Source organism: Anopheles nili, chromosome 3 (assembly GCF_943737925.1).
Source record: "Anopheles nili chromosome 3, idAnoNiliSN_F5_01, whole genome shotgun sequence".
Taxonomy (NCBI): Eukaryota; Metazoa; Arthropoda; class Insecta; order Diptera; family Culicidae; genus Anopheles; species Anopheles nili.
In genome coordinates, this window is record NC_071292.1 from 20,653,982 (window position 1) to 20,674,789 (window position 20,808).

Here is a 20,808-nt window from a genome sequence, read left to right on the forward strand (position 1 = left end):
CAATCTTTCAAAAAAGTGCTGTTAAAACTAATATAAAAATTTCTATATTTATAGTCCGTAAGTAAAAGAGAACCACAGATAGTTTTACAATTGAAAAAACAACTCTTTCAAATTACTGATAGTTGTGGTCACCTTCGCTATCTTTTCTTGCCACGTATCCTTTTTCTGGCTTCTTTGGACTTGGCAGTTAGCAAAGCGTTACACCAGTTTTACTCAATCATCGGTCGCTTTTGCCACTATGATATATTGCATTATTTCTGTATCATTCAGCCAACCACGTATTACGGCTTTCCATAGCCCTTTTCTCTGCAGTACCGTAGGCAAAACATGGTTGGGAAACTCCAGGTCAAACAAGTGTATTTCTCGAAGACTGATGGGACATTCGCCTTCTTTCGCTTTGTTGATAAAGCGGTTTACTATATCCGGGTAGAATTGGTACGCATTATCGACGAAGTCGCACATTCCTCTTGTCGGAAGATGTAGAGGCAGCTGGTTAAACTGTTGATTTCCCAGTCGACTGTAGTACACGTCAAGCGAAAACTGAAAAGCACAATAGTGGCAAGGTATTAGCCATTAAATGAACAAACTGAACAACAGTTCATTATAACGTATGTACTACTAAATCGTTGCCAAACTCCTTTAACACGAAAAGGGTACCATTCAACACTGTCGTCGTTCGGTTGTACTTGCGGGCTCGAAACTTGAAAACATAATACTCCTGTCCGAAGGATTGCTCAAAGCTTTCGAAATGAAGCTTTACTCCAAATACTAGAGAGAAGCTGCAGCTCAACGTAAGTAATGATATGAACATCATTTTCATTCGTTATCTCAATCATACTGAGCCATTTACGAGCATCGGCATTGCTATTTATAGTTTCGTGAGCAAGGGCGAGCAAAAAAGTGATCGGCTACATCCATACAGGATAAGTGAATAGAAACGTGATCGACCCAACTCACGCAATATGGGACAGTCTTATCAAAATATTCGAGCATTACTCTTGCTGGCGATATTAACGATCATGTGCAGCTTGTCAAATCTCAATTCTACTTGTCTACCAAAGTTGTACTCATTGTTGCTGTATTTGTTTAAAATAAAAATTTGAAATAAATAAAATCACAGCATAATATAACGGGGCTATGGCAACATATGTCAGATCCTGCAATACTATAATGATAATGAATATGCAATGAATATGCATATGCAATGAATGATAAATTAAAATTGTCAACTTAACTATTGGCCACTATTAGTAAAACTTCTCAATTAGTCTCAAAAGAACATTCCAAGCGTCAGGAAAAGGATATGTCATAAGAAAGATAGAAAAGCAAAAAATGCAAAAAATAACACAACCGGAAAGAAAGGTGTTGTTGTATCAAAAACATCACCTTTAAAAAATATATTTTGAACCTAATGAAAAAGATTTATAATTTGAAAATAATCGCATCTATTTGTAGTCTTTTTTGCTATCAATCATCGGTCGCTTTGACAGTTGTAGTGTACTGAATAATCTCGTTTCCATTTAGCCAACCGTGCACCACCGCTTTCCATAGTCCTTTTCTTTGCAGTACAGAAGGAACAACTTGGCTGGGATACTCCAGGTCAAACACGTGTACTTCCCGAAACCTGATGGGACATTCGCCTGCTGGCGGTGCGTTGACGAAATATGCCACTATCTCCGGGTAGAATTTGTGCAAATTATCAAGAAATTCACACAACCCACTAGTCGGTAGATGTATAGGCAGATGGTTAAACTGCTGATTTCCCAGCCGACTGTAGTATACGTTGAGCGAAAACTGAAATACACAAACTGTATTAGCTATAAAGTGGGTAAACTGCACACCAGTTTATTGTAATATATGTACCACTAATTCGTTTCCGCACTCCTGTATAATGTAGATGGTTCCATTTATCACTGAAGCCGTTCGGTTGTACTTGCGGACGCGTAAATCAAACACATAATACTCCTGTCCTAGTGTCTGCTCGAAGCCTTCGTAATGCAGCTTTATTCCAAACGCTAGAAAGAAGCTGCAGCTCAATGCAAGCAACAAAATGAACGTCATTTTCGATCGTTGACTCATTTGTACTGTCCCATTTGCGGGAATCGTTAGCTGTTATTAACAATATCGTATAACCATACGGGCTGGCAAAAACGTGATCGACTTCATCCAAACAGGATGTCACAATCTTATCGAAACATAACAGCATCACTAATGCTGTCAATACATGCGAACACGTGCAGCTGGTTAAATCTTAACTCTATATTTTCACCATAAATGTAGTCATTGTTTCTATATTTTTTTGGAAAACGCTTTAGCATAAATAAAACAGACACAATAAACATAATAGAAAACTCAAGACGGACTTCAATTGACCTTAACATATAAGCAAGCACTATCAGCAAACCGTTGGTTATTTCCAAAACGTGTTCGATATTTAAGTGTTTGTTGCATTTTTCCAGGGTAAAAATTAGGTTCATCCGCATTAACACATGCGTGAGCCAGCCAATATTAAACGAGTATTACACGTAAAATTGTAAGATATATACAAATAAGATACAGTAGCATCGAAAGTTTAATTTATTTCAAGGATATTCGTTTCCATCCGCCTTATTCAGTCATCAGTCACTTTCAAGATCACTACGAATCTCAATACCTCATTACCATACAGCATACATCGCACCACCACCTTCCACAGTCCTTTCCGGAAAACTCCTGGTGGCCACTTTATCGTGGGAAACTCTGCATCGCGAACGTACATTTCCCGCAGCTGGACGGGACATTCATGTGGGGGTGGAAAGTTATCGACAACTTTTAGCATCTCCGGGTACGACAGTTGCAAATCGGTGATAAAATCACACACACCCGCTTCGGGCAGCTTCATCGGCAGGTGATTGAACTGCTGGTTCCCAAGCCGACTGTAGAATACATCAGCCACGTACTAAAACACGATCGCAACTGTAACATTAACCAGGCGCAGAAGCAATTCAACCGAAGTATTACCTTTTGATCGTTGATACCTTCCTGTCGTGTATAGACGGTACCGTTCAAAACTGCCGTTGTTCTGTTGTACTTACGAACGCGAACATCGCACCACATAATGTCCTGCCCATGGGTTTGCTCAAAGCTATCGAAATGTATCTTTATACCAAACACGGGCAAGCTGGAACAGCTTAGGATAAGCAGTAATAAAATCATCGCTATAGCTAAAGCGTTACGTGCAATCACGCGTAAGTCATACTGAACAATTATACACTGCAGCTCCCAGTATTTATCGAACAGAGAGTGGCACAAAAAGTACACCCTTAAAACGTGACCCACATTACATCTATCTAGGATAAGCAAATCGTGTGCAATCATAGTGCTTTTGTATGTTTTTGTAATGGCAGGGTGAGCGTATGTATGAATAGGACTTATATTAGACACGGATGATTTTGTAAAATAGTGTTTTTGTTACACACACGCCACTTTGGCATCGAGCTGCATGAAAATATATATCAATAACCGCCAATGCAGCACTTGTAACAACATAAACTTTACTCTTTGCCTCTCAATGATAACAATTCATTAGTAAAAACAAAGCTATTCTAAATGTAAAAGCTTTCCGTTTAATTTCATGTATGGACACTCTCTTTAAAAACAATAAAAACAATGAATTTAAAATTTTGTTTTATCTTCTGAGAAGATGTGCGATAAGTGTATTGGTAGGTGGTGTTGATAGTAAATCTAAGATATTTAATCATCATTGTTCATATGTTATGTTATATTCATATAAAAAAAGTACGATAAATCTGATTAGACATAACTTAACATGTGTACCCTTTCTGGAATTCTACTCATTAACGCACCTCCCAGACGTTTTTATCTGAGCTATATTTATTATACATTGAACTGATCAAGTTTTGAATTCAATTTAACTTTATATATTGTATCTTGATTCTAACGCGGGCTTTGAAAATTAAAGCTAGTATTACCTGGTTGGATTGATGCACCGTGTTAGTCAGTTGCTATGCCCTAGCGAAACGTGTAGTCAATCATTGGTCGCTTTAGCGATTAAAGTGTACCTAATGATTTCGTTACCGTTCAACGAACATCGTACCACTCCTTTCCAAAGACCTTGTTTCCGCATTCCCATTGGCCATACTTCGTTAGGAAACTCCATGTCAAACACGTGCATTTCTCGGACAGAGATAGGGCATTCGTCTTCTTTCGGTGTGTTGATTACGAGTTTCACGATCTCCGGGTATTGTTTGTGGAGATGTTTGAAAGAGTCACACAGCCCTGCAGTCGGCAGTTTGATTGGGAGATGGTTAAACTGCTGATTGCCTAACCGACTGTAGAATATGTCGAGCGAAAACTGTGAAGAACCACACATTATTAGTCGTTAGACGGACCTACGGATAGTTGGTCTCAAACTATTTGGCATATTTACAATAAAGTCATTGCCGATCTCCTTGATCAAATGTGCGGTGCCATTCAGCACCGTTGTCGTTCGGTTGTACTTACGAACACGCACATCACACAACATGTATTCTTGACCTAAGGATTGGTCGAAGCTTTCGAAGTGAATTTTTATTGCAAACACTTGAAAGAAATTGAAAATCAGCACACCTATCTCTAATATTTTCATTATTATTTGTTAGTTTTGCCTTCCTGTTCAATTTCACGTTTCAATCTCATTTACCGGTCGTGCGATCCGCTGGTTAGTATTTATATTATCGTGTAATAATAGGAGGCAGTAGCTGCATTATCCATTTCCTCTGGTCGCGTGTCACAATCGACAGGACTTTCATCAGTGCTCTTGATACGTCCGAATACATGTTAAAAATCTATCATCGTGTAAATATCTGGAGGATGGATTTTCACCAAAAAAAAACCTGATCGTTTTCTGATTTTTTTCAAATGGCTTCGACTGCAAATCAGTTTTAAAAAACTACATGCATGTCAATGAGCGTTAGTCGATGTATTTTCTATTTACGAACGATATGGAACTAAATTAGATGTGCTGTAAGTAAATAATAAAAATGTGAAAAGAAACTCAATAACTCATTAATGTAAGAACATTCCATTGTAGCTACAACAAATATCATAAATAATACAAATTTTTGGAAAATACAGAAACTGACAAAGCAAAATAGTGTAAAAAACGATCGATTTTACGAACGAAATTTGCTCGTTATCCTGTTTTTTACATCAAAGGCAATTATTTGATAAACTATTAAAAAATTTACTAGCTGTTATTGTTTGTAAGACCAAATTTGATAAACCAAAACAATAATATGAAAATTAAATAATGATCAACTGATCAACTACTGCACAGTATCTGTTTTAGATAGCCGGTTGAAAATACCCTAAATTTTCACCCCCAGTTTCAAAATAATCCGTTTGTAATGTTTTTCAAATATCGTTAGTGACTGTTTTAATGCACATTATTCAATCCTCAGTCACTTTCAAGATCACGTCGAATCTCAACACTTCGTTACCAAACAGTACACATCGCACCACCACCTTCCACAACCCTTTCCGGACAACTCCTGGTGGCCACTTCATCGTAGGAAATTCTGCATCATTTACATACATCTGGCGCTGCAAAACAGGACATTGATGTGGGGGTGGAAAGTTATCGACAACCTGTACCATCTCAGGATACGTGAGCTGCAAGTTAGTGATAAATTCACAAACACCCGCAGTTGGCAGCTTAATCGGCAGGTGATTGTACTGCTGATTCCCAAGCCGACTGTAAAATGCATCGGCCATGAACTGAGAGAAAATAGCAACAACTTAGTCAGGTGGGAAAATTTGCTTCAAAAATAGTATACCTTGTAATCGTCGGTGCCTTCTTTTACCACATGGATGGTACCGTTCAAAACTGTCGTTGTTCGGTTGTACTTGCGGACGCGTAAATCACACCACATAACGTCCTTTCCCAGAGATTGCTCGAAGCTCTCGAAGTGTATCTTTACTCCAAACGCCGGTAAGCTGGAACAGCTAAGGAACAATAGTAATAGAATCATCGTTGCAGGAATGTGCTACATGCGGTAGCACAGAAGGCTTACTGAGCTGTTATACATTACACCGGCCGATATTTATAAATTTCACGCCAAGTTTGCTCTCAAAACGTGATCAACATTGTAACCATTTCAATTTACTTTGAACATGCTTGTGCATACTGTATGCTTATTAGTGATATACTTCAATAGGAATGTGTGTTTGAAGCCCATAATGTGCAAAAGTGTTAGCATGAAGCCTACAAACGAATTTCTCTCAGCGTACCCTTGCATGCTGTTAGAATATAACACTTATTCACAAGCACGTGACATACGTATCTGATTAGATCAATCTAATTTTTCTTCCCTCTTTTCACATGCAACTATGTGGGGTTCCGATGCAAGGTTAGGAGTGGAATTTGGGATTAGTTTGAGTTCATCACAGGTTCGGCCCCGGAACAAGTGCACCATGCTGCTCACCCGGATAGCGCTAACCCTCTCACTAGCCATTATGAAGCTGCAAGCATTAGAAATTACATTTGAAAGTATTGAGCATATTGCTGGATTCGACATCTTCACCAGTACGCTGCGAGTTCGCAAGTACAACCGTACAACGACCACCCTCAACGGAACGTTGTCGTTGCGAACGACTATTGATAATAATTTTACGGTACTAGTTCTCAAAGGTGAGTTTATAAGCTGTTTTCTATGCTAACCGCATTTCCCTTGCATCATCGTCCCCCAACAGGTGAAGACCGAGCTGTACCACAGCAGCTTAGGGAATCAACAGTACAACCACTATCCGATGAAATTACCTACCCAGCGGCTCTGTGATTTCGTCTCGAGTCTCCATGATGAGTACGGTGCGCACATCACCGCCATTCGTAATATCCCGAAAAAAGGAGAGTGTCCAATCGCTCCACGAGAAGTATTCGTTCGTGATATGGAGTTTCCGAGCAAAGCGGTTCCTCCTTTTTTTCCTAAAGGTCTATGGAAAGTGTTTATCATCGACACCCTCTATAATGTCGAGGTGGTTCGGTTCGAAATGATCCTCAAAGTGTACAGTGATTCGTTTCTCTAACATTTCCACGAACTATGTGCACGCATATGAAGTATTGCATAAACAAACGAGGACCTATATGCTTCTGATGCCTCCTTTATTTTAATATCACAAAAAATAGAGCGAAATGTAGCACCAGATTTGTTGTTTTTGAAGTACGAGAAGCTTGTGAACTATAAAAATGATTATCATAATCATCATTTCAAACATCCTTTACTTAATCTACTCTGAGGCGAACTTCGCATCACTGCCTGTTACAGGCCCCTTCGAAAAACTGCTGGTGAAAGCTTCATCAACCGCGCCAAGACGAGGCATCCCTAAGCGGGTGGAAAATTATCGATCACTTGTATATTTGGCATCAGCTTATGGCCTATGGGTATCATGAGTATAGTTGGATTGGGATGAACCGTTCTTACTGAAGAAGTGTACCCAAAAACATCATTTCAAACAACGGCTAGTATTGTGTAACATCTTCCTCTTTTTACGAGGATTTACTTTATATAAAATTAATGCTCTGTCTGTCCTGAACTTAACACTACCCAGAATCATTGTGAGTATGTAGAAAGAAAAAACCACATTTCATAGAGCATATTTCTCTCATCATACCCTTGCATGTGGCTAATGTAAAATATCTATTAACAAGCGCGTGACATCTGATCTGTTTTATTTAGTTGTTTTATCTTTACCTTTTTTTTAAGAGAAATTGTGTTGACGATGGATTGCGACGCTAGGAATAGATTTCCAGTTTAGTTTCAGTTCATTATTCATTTGGTAATACAACAAGCTCCACCATGCTGCTCACCTGGATAACACTATCCTTTTCACTAGCCTTTGTGGCGCTGCAAGCATTAGAAATTACATTTGAAAGTATTGAACTCTCAACGGAACATTGCCAATACGAACGAATATTGATAATAATTTTACGGCACTAGTTCTCAAAGGTGAGTTTATTAGCTGTTTTCTATGCTAACCGCATTTCCCTTGCATCATCCACCCCCAACAGGTGAGAACAGAACTTTACCACAGCAGCTTAGGGAATCAACAGTTTACTTAGCGATAAGGTACTAAGCGATATTATATATTAGGTACAGTTACTAAACGATATTATATATTAGGTATCCCGTTTAATCGGCACACGCAACATGAAAAACTCACTATGATCAATGATTCTCACTATCTCACATTCATCTCGCTGTGCAATTTTACATTCGCAGGGTACATTAGAATACAGCTAATATGAGCTCACTATCAACTATAGAATCAATTTAGTACTGCACTACTACGAAACTACGAGGCAAACTATACAAAAAATTTTTAAAATGTCCTCAGCCAACTGAAAATACATTTTTTTGACAAAATTTATAAGTCTCTCTCATTTATGATTTCTTCTTATAATAGCGTATTGTCTGTAAATTCAAATGAATTTGAAGTCATTTTTAAAGCTTGAAATTTTAGCTAATTAATTAATTATGATGCGACCGACAGGCAGCTCATTTATCTGTTCATGCTATTGCACTTTGTATCATTCGGCCATCGTCTATCATCGTAATTGTTGAAATTGAGGTCGACCGAACGATGTGAGGTTTTTTCATAATTTGCTAAGTAACGTTCCATTGGTATTTCTTCTCGACTCTCGAGTTGCGATTTTGACTCACTGACAAATGTATGATCCGTCGTGTAACGAGAGACATTAACATCAATATCTGTAGTACATTCCCTGGGTAAATAACTGTTTCCATCTTTCAAATGTGCTTGATCGTCGAAGGCATTTTCGTCATAGCTGATGGACTTAAGCGAGAGCCTAGCTGATCTTCTTAAACACTTCTGCTTTTTTGCTGGTTGGTGCAACTCCAACCCATCGTCATTATTACACTGTTCTGCAACACAAACTTCAGGTAATGCAATGGATTCATCTTCGATCTGTCGTAGAACGTATTGGATATTGTCACTGGTGTCCGTTTCATTTGAAATCAGTGTTGAATCCGAATTATCCATGTTCAGTTTGTATTCTTCATAAGACTCGCTACTTATCAGATCATTGTTGAACCACATCTCTTCATTTTCTGTGTATTCTGAAACGAATACTTCGTCATTTTGAATGCCATCTGGGTCTGGCAGGGCTGCGTGGGATTGAATTGGACTAATTGTTGATTCGGTGTTCAATGCACAATTAGATAGAGATAGTCCCCCATTGTGACTGCTATTATTATCATCATTTCCTTCACAATCAGCTGCAGTGGTTTTCAGCTTGTGCAAATACTTTTCGAGTAGTTTATTTTGGTTAGTCTGGACCAGCAAGCTATACTCGTAGATGTACCATACGGTTGAGGTGCATGTGTGACACACAAGCAATGGCAAATCCTTCTCGAACAACGTCTATAACAAAATGGTGGAGAAAAACAGTATATATTGCTTCTAACATTGCACCTAACATAGTGCAAAATATGTACACCAATCACCTGGAACGTAAAGATACGGTCGATCGCGATGCGTAAAGAAGCCTCCAATATGGAAGAGCATTCATCGTGGGGATTCAGTTCCTTGAAGCAGAATCGACACGTTACGTATCTCATTGTTGCAGCTAGAAAGCACCTCACGTGGCAGGTGGTTTAACTATTTTAAGTACGTCGTTCAAAATTCAGCTCAATAAAATCTAGTCTTAAGCATTCAGCACTAATAAATCGTAAAGGGAAGAACCCAAGTAACGTTTACTGATGGCTGAAAGGTCCTTGTTTCTAGAATCTTGCAATGAAAAAAATGTCTTGTACACTTCTCGGAACTAGATTGAAGATAAACTGGCAAATTTTACCTTGAAATAAATCTATCTAGATCTAGTACGGCAAAATACACCGAAATAATCAACGGCCTTAGCAATGTATCACAACTACACCCACTTAAAAGGTTCTTAGCTAGTCTCACTTATCTCTTACTCTCCATTATTTTTTGTAAGCCTGCTACAAGCATACCGCTTAACATATACACATTCATTGCTCATACTACATCACGTTTTGAGACAAACTTTTACATGAATTTATCCACGGAATAAAATGTGATAAGCACATGCCAATGCAATTCAAAGGGTCAGCCTTTATTTTTGAATAAAAATATAGTTTAATTGATTTTTTACGAGAAGAATGAAATTAGTAGTATAGTTACATATTATTGCATCATATATCAGATATTACATAAAACTTTATTATTTATAGTTTAGTTTTATAAGGACATTTAGGCAAATAAATTACTTAAAAACGCTTCATTCTGCATTTGACAGCACATTTGTGTTTGACATCTGCAAACGCTTAACAAACGCATGCCGTATAAACGTTCTCTAAGGAGAGGAAATTTGACACACCGACTTGGTAACCACAAGAGTGAAGAAAAATCCGTGCGTGTCCGTTTCGGGAGACCAAATCCGTTTTTCGCTGTTGCTCCCGCTGAAGATCCGCGACCCGACGATGCTTACCAACCTCGTTAAGCTGTCCGCCGTCCGCGGTGTGTCGCAGTCCGTAACCAACGGGCTGAAACCCGCCGTAGCTGGTGCCGCAAAGGTGGAAAGCAAATCTGCGACCGCTGCAGGTCAGATTCCTATCGTATCCGCCGGGGCTGGCTTGCCGAGCAGCAATGTGCGAGTGGTTTCGGGCGTCACAGGTTAATACTTTCATTAGTGATCATATCGATCAAAGCCCCCCAAAATTGCGATCTATTTCGTGTGTTGCATAATTGTTCTTTGTAGAAGGACATGGGTCGGTTTTTGACAGTTCCGTACGGTGTGGATCGTTCGAACAACAATCGGTTGCGAATCTTGCGTTATGTAATGCAATCGCAGTTCGCCAGGTGGAAAAAATGCCAAAAATATCACTTTTACTTGTCGAAATGTGAGAATTACGTCTGCTGGACTATAATACAGTCCATTTCTAGAGTTGGTCTTCGTTAAAATCGTTTTAGAGAGTAGACATGGCCTACGCTTTGTCTCCCGTATGTACCAAAACAAACCGAAAAAGCCCCTACGGAACTGTCAAAGTTCGATGGCATGTGCAAGATGCCTATTGAGATGAACCGCCAAGTACATTTCGGTCCCTTTCTTTTCGTTTGCAGGAGCAACACAAATCCGATGCGCCCACACCGACATCCGAGTGCCGGACTTCTCCGACTACCGCCGTGAGCAGGTGAAGCGCCCGAACTCGAAGAACGATAGCGCCGATGAACGGGCCGCATTCACGTACCTCATGGTCGGAGGTAAGTACGAGCTAGAAAGCAAAAGCCCTTCGGGGAGCCAACACAACCCATGGCTGACCATTTTCCTTTCCTTTAAGGTGCCGCTGTGTCGACCGCGTACGTCGCCAAGTCGCTCGTCTCGACATTCATTTCCTCGATGAGCGCTTCCGCCGATGTGTTGGCCATGTCAAAGATCGAAATCAAGCTCGCCGATATCCCTGAGGGCAAATCGATGACTTTCAAGTGGCGCGGTAAGCCCCTGTTCATCCGCCATCGTACGGCGCAAGAGATCGATTCCGAACAGTCGGTCGCTGTCGCTACCCTGCGTGATCCCCAGAATGACGCCGTAAGTAGCTGCCAATGGGGATGCTGAAATGAATTAGATCCTCCCCCCAGATTCTGCACGTAGACAGATTCATGCTGACCTTTTTTTTTGCTTTTCTGCTATTCTCGCCCGCAGGAGCGTGTCCAGAAGCCGGAATGGCTCGTCGTGATTGGTGTGTGCACGCATCTTGGTTGCGTCCCAATCGCAAATGCTGGTGATTTCGGTGGCTACTACTGTCCGTGCCACGGTTCCCACTACGACGCGTCCGGTCGCATCCGCAAGGGACCGGCTCCGTTGAACCTGGAGGTGCCATTCTACGAGTTCCCGGAGGAGGGTTTGCTTGTTGTCGGTTAAAACCCTTCCCCCCGTATGGCTCGATCGTGTTTGCAAGGCAAACCACCTCCCTCCTTCTGATAAGTAGTGAAGAATGTATCAATCGCAGAAAGGCAATACCCCGGCAAACGCTTTTGTCGAATCAACATACTAACGAGGAATATGCTCTACGAAGGCCTCTAGCACACTACCCGAGTGTAAGTATTTAAAATTCAATCCAACCGACGAGAATGAATGCGCCCAGATCGGCAAGAGGCTACCAACCAACGGCAGCGTTAGCAAACCAAAACCAATTTATTGATAGTAGAACAATTGCGGCGGTCTGGGCAATAAATTGATTGGTATAATAACGTTCATGTTCAGCATGTCTACGTGACGAGTAATGCGATAATTCCGAAAAAAACAGCCAATCGGCATTCAATCGGTTTGGATGATTGATATCTTTATTTCCAGCCATCCATCTATACGTAAAACAATTTACTCCAGAGAAAATTATCCATTTGTCTGTAGTTTGATTTGATTTTCACATGAATACATGCTAATCATCCGACGCTATCGCAAGGTGGCCAAGATTTCCCTGTGACGCATCGCACAGCATTGGCACCAGCACCCGTTTGTACAAATCATCCTGCTCGCCGTGGGTAACGCGCAATATCTTCGCCGCCTGTTGCAGGTGCTTGAGGGCTTCCGCAAAGTAGCACTGGTACAGCTGCAGCTTACCGATCTTGAGAAGCGTCAGCGCGATATGCGGATGGAAGGGGCTGTAGTACTTCCGGAATCCGTCCAAAAGCCGCAACGCGTACCCAGTCGCTTCGGACCATTTTTCCAGCTCCAGCGCACTGTCCATCGCATTTTCCAGCGTTTTGATGTGGTACACGTTGTAGCGGTGCAGTACATTCTCTTGCTTCTTCAAACACAACCGACTAACGTCGAGATCTGTTGCTTAAAGACAAACAAAACCCAACAGCAAGTTAAACAATCACTCAGAGATTTTGCGACGACGTGGGGTGTCCCAATTGATCTTACATGATACATTCTTCATTTGAGCGAGATGATCCTTGGTGAATGTGCTGATGTCCTGAAACGTTTCTCGATCGACCTCGGTGATGGGAGTCTTGCAGGCAGGACACCGCACGAGCGCCGTATCGTCCATATCGATCGGTTCTTGACAGCCCTCCAGCGAACAAGCGGCCGCATTCGTGACCTTGTGCTCCTGTTCATCCTGACAGCGGGCGCATCGGCATCGGAAGTAGTACCGCTCGGAAAGCTGATCTCGCCGCGTTTCCGTCGTGTCGATCAGGTCGATGTAGGAGATGAACAGCTGGCCGAAATCAAGCTCAGCCTGGGAATAGTCCTCCAGTAGACGCAGTTGTAGGGTTTCACCGACAAATGAAACCATCACGTTCGGCCGGCAGCTGTGATCTATGATAGAAGCCCCGAGGTACATGCCCGTGCCGATGGTGTTCAGTTCACTGTCCAGAACGTTGAAGGTGTTAATGCACATCTAACCGGAGAAGTAAGTTTCTGTTAAGCCTGTGTGTATGTAAGCTTATGTACCGGTAAAGATCGTCCGCACCTTGCCGTAAATTCGGAGTAGCTCCGGTTTCTTCGGGGTAATCGATTCGTCTAGCAATCGCTGCAGGACCACGACCAATGTCCCAAAGTGCTCCATCCGCTTGGGATCTTGACGAATGTCTTCTTCATCTGTACCCGAGAAAAGCGTTAAGGAAAGAATGGAAAATTATACTCCAAATCTGTTACGCGTTACAAATCTACATGCACGGTGGCAGGGTTTAATCGTCAGTCAATTGTTATTAACGCTTGACTGCGACACCCCCTCCCCACGTTTTTCGGCTTTATTGCGAGCCCGTGTAACCTCTTTCCGCGTTTGAATGCCAAACGCTGGTGCATGTGGCGTTCACAGAACGAGAGTAAGTGCAAAGGACATTAGTGTCGAAAACAAAACACAAAACAACGAGAGCTAATGCTTAACATCAATTTGGGCGTACTGAGTAGGTGTAATGTTGCCAATTGAACAATGAACGAAGGCACACATTTGTTCGTTGTAGCATTAGCAGTCTGGGGAAAATCAAGCAAACAAACATCAACACAATTATCCTCTCACTTTAGTGACACATCTTAATGATGATACAGCTGGTTCGGGAATGTATCATCAAGGTTTTACAGATGTATGTTATCAAGGTACTAGAAAGAGAAAAAAAAGGAACGAAAACACAAAAATGAACGGAATAGGAGTTTTTGCCAGCAAGATGGCAAATGAAAGGGCACGCCTTTTGATGCAAAAATCACTCGTCTCTATGATGGGCTTGAAAACTTTTGAATTATATACAAACGGGCATTATTCATTTGATAGCAAAGCAAACGTTCATAAACTACCTTTACTTGTTCGAGGAGGTTTCACGACTCGTCTACGGAACGACGCAATGAAATGCTCGGAGAGGTGAGATGAATATGTAACCTTAACGCCTTCACCAGGAAGGAAGCTCACAAAATCCGGATGATCGCTCAGCATAGGAATGGATCATCGCAAAGAAACCAGGCGCCTTTTCAAAAGCGGCTACATACTTACGTGGCATAAGGTCGGCAAATTTTCGGTAGAACTTGGATGTGTAGTATCCCTTGTGAGTATCACCTCCCTTTCGGAGGCGCCGTACGATCCGTGACATCATCATGGCAGCAGACGGGACGAGCAAACCCGCTGGTAGAGCCTTCAACTTTTCACACTCCTCCTTATGATCGGGCCATGCTTCCTTCTGGCAGGTTCGGCCACAGTACCGCAAGTAGAGACAGCTTGAACACTTCATCACTTTAGTCCTGAAAATCGTAAAAAAATGTATTTATGTTACGAGACGCTTTTACAGCCATCCAATCACACAGAAAACTTACTCCTTTAGGCATCGATCACATCTTTTATCGCGATACCGTGGATCCAGCACGTAGGCGAACGGTTTCTCCTGCAGAATCACATCACCCTTACGATAGACGGCTTTGTTCATGGTGCTGGCGGATCGGACTACGCCAAACCGATCGACAACGCGACCAGTGGGTAAATGAAAATGTTTCTAATTAGAGCTCGCCCGCCGCAACTACAATCGCTCGCGCTTCCGCCTCACGCAACCGGTGTCAACCGTTTTTGATAATGTTCTAATTGTTGTTCGACGAGTTGATGGTTTAAAAATAACGTAACTACCAGCGACCTACCGATGTTGGCGACCTACCGACAGCAGCGCTGGAACAGCACGAATGAAGTTTGGGTCAGGTGGGTTCGAAAAACAGGTCCAACGAGCGGACAGCGAGATGCATAAATATAACATACTAACCAAGATGGATGGCTATTTTTAGTAGTACCTTTTTTTTTAACTAGCCATGCATACGTAACATTGTTGTTACCTTTTCAGTTACCTCTTTCTACGGTTTACAATGCCGCCGAACATCCAATTAATGGCCATCGGAATGCCAAAGAAAGAATTTACACCTCGCTTTAGATAAATATAACAGAATGGAAATTTCAAATAATCAGTTTTTGGAATACTCTTCAAGTTTTCTTAGGCGGTTACATTATTCAATGTTTACAGCCAACAGCTGTCGTGTATTTTTGTTGATTTTGAAATGATCTAGAGAAGATTGGTTTTAAATTCACTATAAACCTTGATTAAAAGAAAATTAACATTTAACTAATTGCATTTCAAATGTATAAATTACACTAATGGTAGCTGCTGGAGTATTTTAAAATACATTTGAACATTCAGCATAATTATCGTACAAAAGACAAATCGTATCGTTATTATCGTACAAAAGACACCAATTTGGAAATGTTTTGCTGTCGTTGATCTATCTATACCTTGGTTTAATGTAAAAATGCGCGCTTTTTAAGACATCAGAAAGCTGTACCAACGCACAAATTGGTTTTCGTTTCGTTTTGTAAAAATACTGCCAGATCTCAATGGATATGGATTTACACGACTTCGGACTGGATTACAACGAAGGTATTATAGAATCGAGCGATGAAGAGGAGTGTAACGATGGCGAAATCGATGGTGCTGGTAACGACGGACAATCCGTCCCGTCCAAACCCATTTCGGTCGCTCTCAAGAAAAGTGCCGTGCGCAGATCCAGAAACGTACTGACCGAAGAGACACTGTGTGGTCCGCGAGGAATAGTTGCGCTAAGAAGCTACTTCAAGGGTTTCAAATTTCGCGGAAGAGGCCACGAGCTGGATGATCTCACCAGGATGTTGAAGCGGTACGAGCTGTGGGCTCACCGTTTGTGTCCCCAGTTACACTTCGACGATTGCATTGATAGGATCTCGAAGCTCGGTGAAAAGAAATCGGTCCAGATGTACATGAACAAATACCGCATGAAACAGTTGCATAAGGAACTGGCAGAGGCCGACGCTCTACATGCGGACTTAAGGGTTGACGATGGAAACCAATTGAATCAACCGCTGGATCCGCTTGATAGCATGCTCGATGAACAGATTGCACTCTCGCGGGGCCGTTCATCGTATGCCAACACATCCGGCATTGGGAATTTGGACAACAGTGCCTTCGACGCAGTGAGGAACGAATCTACCCATCAAGCTCCAGGATCCAGCAAGTCGCTCGTGGACGATGCGGACAACTCTTCAGCCAAATCACCGCCGCTGAATGAGGAGCAACGGGCCAAAATTGCTGCAAACCGATTGAAGGCAATGGAGCTGCGTAAAGCTCGACTTCTTGCTCAATCTCAAAATGTAGAATAATGTCAAACGGCAGAAGATTTAAGAATACATGTTTGATTACATTTTCAACAGTTCATTTTTAGGATTTACATGTTTGTCTCGTTAAAACGAGACGTCTTATCAATACCGAGAAGTAGGCTTATGTAGATAAAATTACGTCCTAATGCGTACGCTTGCTTAGTACGTAACGCATCTATTCGGCAGACTTCGCCTCGCTTTCTGTAGCTGACTTTTTGTCCTTTTCCACGGTGTCCTTCTTCACCGGTGGTTCATCTTTCTTGCTCTGCTCATCGTCCCTGTTGTCTCGCTTTCGCTTGTGTCCGGAGTGGTTGTTGCGGTTGTTAAATCCACGGTTTCCTCTACCCTTGCCCTTCGCGAATGCTTTACGTTTGGCCTGTTCCTCCGCTACTTTCTTGAGGTACTCGGTTTCCCTTTCCTCCACGAGCAGGTCAGCCGACACTTCTGAATCATCGATTTTTATCTGTAACCAAAAAAAAAGGTTCAAAACGTGTCACAGGACGTTCGGCAGCGCAGCTTCAGCCGCCCGACGCGTACCTTTTTGTCCGTTAGCTTCTCGAGAAACTGTTTGCCCGCATCTTGCTTGTTGAAGCGGACGTAACCGCTGCTGTCGCCCATTTGAAAATCGATGTAAGCAAACTCTAGGGTATCGTCTAATGCGCGAATCGCTTCCTTCATCGTTTCACGGGTAGTTTCTTTGCCCAGCCCTTCCAGAAAAACGCACGCACCGGTAGGTAGCTGCGAAAGATGAGCGTTGTTGGTTTCCTCCTTCTTGCGCCGTCGCTGTTCAATTTTTTCCGCACGCTCTTTTAATTCAGTGCGCTTCATTTCGTAGTAGTCGTTTTGCATCTTGCAAATCAGCTCCTTGCCCTTGTACTTGAGCGGTTGCTGACCCAAAAACTTTTCGCACTGTTCCGTGTTGGTGAAGGAGACAAACACGCTGCCCTTGAACAGGTACTTCTTGGACGGTTTGTCGAGATACTTTCGCATCACGATGTTTGTCACTTTGTCATATGGTTGGAAAAACTCGACCAACTCGCTCAAAGTGGTGCCATCCTGGGGCGCGAATCCCTTCACGTACACCGTGCGAGCGTACAGCTCCTTGCGCGTTGCCTCGTTCATCTCCGGCAGCGGACGTTCCGGATGACGGCGCAGCTTCTCGCGATCTTCGCTGACCTCGATCAAACCTTCGTCGGACTTAGCGATCGCATCCGCGATTACCACCTTATCCTCGCTGAGGGCCTTCAGGCGCTTGAACGTAAGCAGCACATCCAGCGGCACCCAACCATCGTCCTTCGTGATTTGATCCTTCATGAATTTATCTTTACCCAAGTTAGCATCTCCAAAATAGTACTCAAGCTGGCGAATGATGGCTGCGTCTGTCGCAGACAGGGCGTTATTTTCATCATTCTCGGCTTTCTTCACATCCGTAACAGCGGATGATTGTACCTCCGTTTCGGTCATTGTGCGGCTCTAGAAAGTACGACAAGTCAGTATGTTAGGTTAGACGTGTAACTACCGGGAAAAATCGATGCTCGCTTTTTGCATAGTGTGAAGCAAGGTCTAATGTTTCGTTTATGATTATAGTTACCTTTTAACTACTGAACAGCACTTAACAGGTGTGTAAAATTTCCCTATGTAAGCAAAACGCTTTTGCCGAAAGTTTACCGCACGTGTTATTTCCCGAAGCGTCAACAAGACAGTAGAGTTATTTAAAGTAAAACTCGGGCATGAGGGCATGGAAATGACACTTTCCTTGGAAGGAATTCTCAAGATTCGTAAAGCTGTAAATAATACAAAAAAAACTCGTTAAATGCATTAAATTGCTGAAAAATATGCTAATTTTATTTCTTGCGTATATCATTTTGCTATCTTAGGACCTATTACATTTAAGGGCTATTGAAATCTTAAAACTAATTCGAAACAAAACCTACAGCATTTTTGTCTAATCACAACTATCGTTACCTTGATGAACATGCTGTCAGTCTGCCATGTGCGACTGTCATCATCGCGAACATGTGTGTCTATTTACATTTTTGTTCACGATAAGTTTTGTGGCCGACATCAGTTTTCATTTAAATAACCATCATGGATGATTGTTTACGGTCGGTAACGCTGCCTAGCTTGAGATTCCGCAACAAACGAATGTGCCAGGAGCAAGTTAAATCGCGTACAAAATCGTTGTACGAAGGTATGTCGTCGGTCAAGAGTGGCAAGTACGCTATCGATCACAACACCTAACGATGGCTTGTTTCTTCACCATGTCTAGATACCACAAATATTGGTGTTCGCATGCTTGCCAAACTGGGATGGTCGGAGGGTAAAGGACTTGGTAAACTTGAAGATGGAATACAGGATCCTATCCAGCTTAAACAAAATCGAGAATCCAAAGGAATGGGTTTTATTGGCAAGCTGGATGATGAATGGACTCAGCACGATGCACAATTTAACGCGCTGCTCAACCGGTTAAACGGAGTGGAAGGAGACGTTTCGACCGAAAGTAATGTCGAACTCGATCCTAAGGCTAATTTGCAATCTCTTGAGGAACATTCGAAGAAATCGCGTGCCAGAGTACATTACAAAAAGTTCACACGTGGCAAGGACTTGAGCCAAGTGAACGACAAGGATCTGGCAAATATCTTCGGAAAACGTTCCCTTGCGGAGGTAAACAAAGCCCCTGAGGCTACGGAAGAAGACGCTTCCCGGGCTGAAAGCGAGGAGGAAATAGAACCCGAGAGGCCCATTATGGGTTTATCAACGATCAAATCCAACTTATCGTACCAAGAATATTTTAAGCAAAAAATGGTGCAAAAACAATCCACTGCTGAGCCAGCATCAGAAGAACCGTGCCTATCAGATTTGGGAAAAGCAAAAAAGAAGAAAAGCAAAAAGAATCGCTCGGAAGTTGGAGTTGAGGATCACTCAATGTCACCAGAAGCGGTCAGCAGGGCGGAAGGCGAAGCAGAAGAACAGCCTGAGAGACCAATTATGGGTTTGACAACGATTAAGTCAAACTTATCGTACCAAGAATATTTTAAGCAAAAAATGATGCAAAAACAATCGACGTCTGAGCCAGCTTCGGAAGAACCGTGTTTATCAGATTCGGGAAAATCGAAAAAGAAGAAAAGCAAAAAGGATCGCACAGAAATTGAACAGGAATGTCAGCCGATGTCAGCAGAGGAGGTATCTGCTGCAGAGATAAAGCCCAAGAAAGCAAAACGGAAAAGGCAGGAGGTGGTCGAAACAGAGGAAACCAACTCCATGGAGGCGATGGAAGCAGAATCATTGGAGGTTCCCAAGAAAAAGAAAAAATCTAAAAAACAGGATCCCGAAAATGAGGTGAGCGTTTCTGTTGAAGATGTAGAAGTACTGCAAGACGATTTAGCTGTGGTAGAGAACGGAATAACAGAGAAGCTTAGGAAGAAGAAAAACTCGAAAAAGAACAAGCAAGATTTAGAAGAAGAAATAGTCGATGAAATGGTGCCAAATGACTCTCACGTAGATGTTACAAACGAGATGAATGAGGTAGCCTCAGTAAGCAAGAAGTCTAAAAAATCTAAAAAGAATAAAGGGGAAAAATCCAGCTCTGAAGTTGAGACCAACTCAAACAGCGATGCCCAGCAGGGCAAGGACGAATGCCACGAAACAGACGGTAAGGATAATACAGCAGATACACTACCACAAGCCGACTCGGCCGAATGCCTAGAGGCAGAGGAACCGACGTGTAAGGTGAAAGTAGCTGTGCTGAAGTACCTCGACGAAAGCCGTTTCCTTGGGTCTAACTTTGGCAATATTATTGGTTACAGCTTGACTGAGGATGTGAAGCTTGTTATCAACAATTGTGGTCGAATGACAGGATTGCGAGACAAAAAGGAGCAAAACCATAAAACTTTTAGAAAGCCACGGATAGGACAATAAAAGTCGTAAGAAAATTACCTTTATCTGTTATCTTTTAATACCGTTATCGATACACTGTAAAACACCAGCACTAAAATTCTAGTTGCGAATTCCAAACTCACCCGGTCGGGGAGTGATGCGGCAACGAATCCTTGAAAATGAAAGATTTTGCACACACGCCAGAAATGAAAGAGCGATTGCCTTCGTGCAACCGCACGTGATCGTACAGGGAGTA

General features: G+C 42.2%; 6 protein-coding genes across 6 annotated transcripts; 3 read left to right on the forward strand and 3 right to left on the reverse strand.

Annotated features, from left to right (window-relative positions):
* Positions 1-1,467: 1,467 nt before the first annotated feature.
* Positions 1,468-2,061, reverse strand: LOC128723875 (uncharacterized). The gene is made up of 2 exons (XM_053817642.1): positions 1,864-2,061; positions 1,468-1,794 (listed from the first exon to the last, which is right to left on the reverse strand). The coding sequence occupies exons 1-2, from the start codon at positions 2,059-2,061 to the stop codon at positions 1,468-1,470; spliced, it is 525 nt and encodes a 174-aa protein (XP_053673617.1).
* Positions 2,062-10,415: 8,354 nt separating this feature from the next.
* LOC128727333 (cytochrome b-c1 complex subunit Rieske, mitochondrial) lies at positions 10,416-12,266 on the forward strand. Its single transcript, XM_053821232.1, has 4 exons — positions 10,416-10,692; positions 11,140-11,280; positions 11,358-11,605; positions 11,720-12,266. Exons 1-4 carry the CDS (start codon positions 10,500-10,502, stop codon positions 11,936-11,938), a joined length of 801 nt encoding a protein of 266 aa, XP_053677207.1. The 5' UTR covers positions 10,416-10,499; the 3' UTR covers positions 11,939-12,266.
* A 138-nt stretch (positions 12,267-12,404) lies between these two features.
* LOC128725321 (histone-lysine N-methyltransferase SMYD3) lies at positions 12,405-14,934 on the reverse strand. Its single transcript, XM_053819053.1, has 5 exons — positions 14,825-14,934; positions 14,508-14,752; positions 13,494-13,621; positions 12,944-13,421; positions 12,405-12,859 (listed from the first exon to the last, which is right to left on the reverse strand). Exons 1-5 carry the CDS (start codon positions 14,932-14,934, stop codon positions 12,456-12,458), a joined length of 1,365 nt encoding a protein of 454 aa, XP_053675028.1. The 3' UTR covers positions 12,405-12,455.
* Positions 14,935-15,881: 947 nt separating this feature from the next.
* On the forward strand, positions 15,882-16,679 carry LOC128723876 (protein TIPIN homolog). Its single transcript, XM_053817643.1, has one exon. The coding sequence runs from the start codon at positions 15,882-15,884 to the stop codon at positions 16,677-16,679; it is 798 nt and encodes a 265-aa protein (XP_053673618.1).
* A 120-nt stretch (positions 16,680-16,799) lies between these two features.
* LOC128723717 (la protein homolog) lies at positions 16,800-18,310 on the reverse strand. The gene is made up of 3 exons (XM_053817483.1): positions 18,268-18,310; positions 17,214-18,149; positions 16,800-17,139 (listed from the first exon to the last, which is right to left on the reverse strand). The coding sequence occupies exons 2-3, from the start codon at positions 18,138-18,140 to the stop codon at positions 16,852-16,854; spliced, it is 1,215 nt and encodes a 404-aa protein (XP_053673458.1). The 5' UTR covers positions 18,141-18,149; positions 18,268-18,310; the 3' UTR covers positions 16,800-16,851.
* Positions 18,311-18,764: 454 nt separating this feature from the next.
* On the forward strand, positions 18,765-20,597 carry LOC128725112 (PIN2/TERF1-interacting telomerase inhibitor 1). Its single transcript, XM_053818832.1, has 3 exons — positions 18,765-18,867; positions 18,946-20,405; positions 20,483-20,597. Exons 1-3 carry the CDS (start codon positions 18,765-18,767, stop codon positions 20,489-20,491), a joined length of 1,572 nt encoding a protein of 523 aa, XP_053674807.1. The 3' UTR covers positions 20,492-20,597.
* Positions 20,598-20,808: the final 211 nt, after the last annotated feature.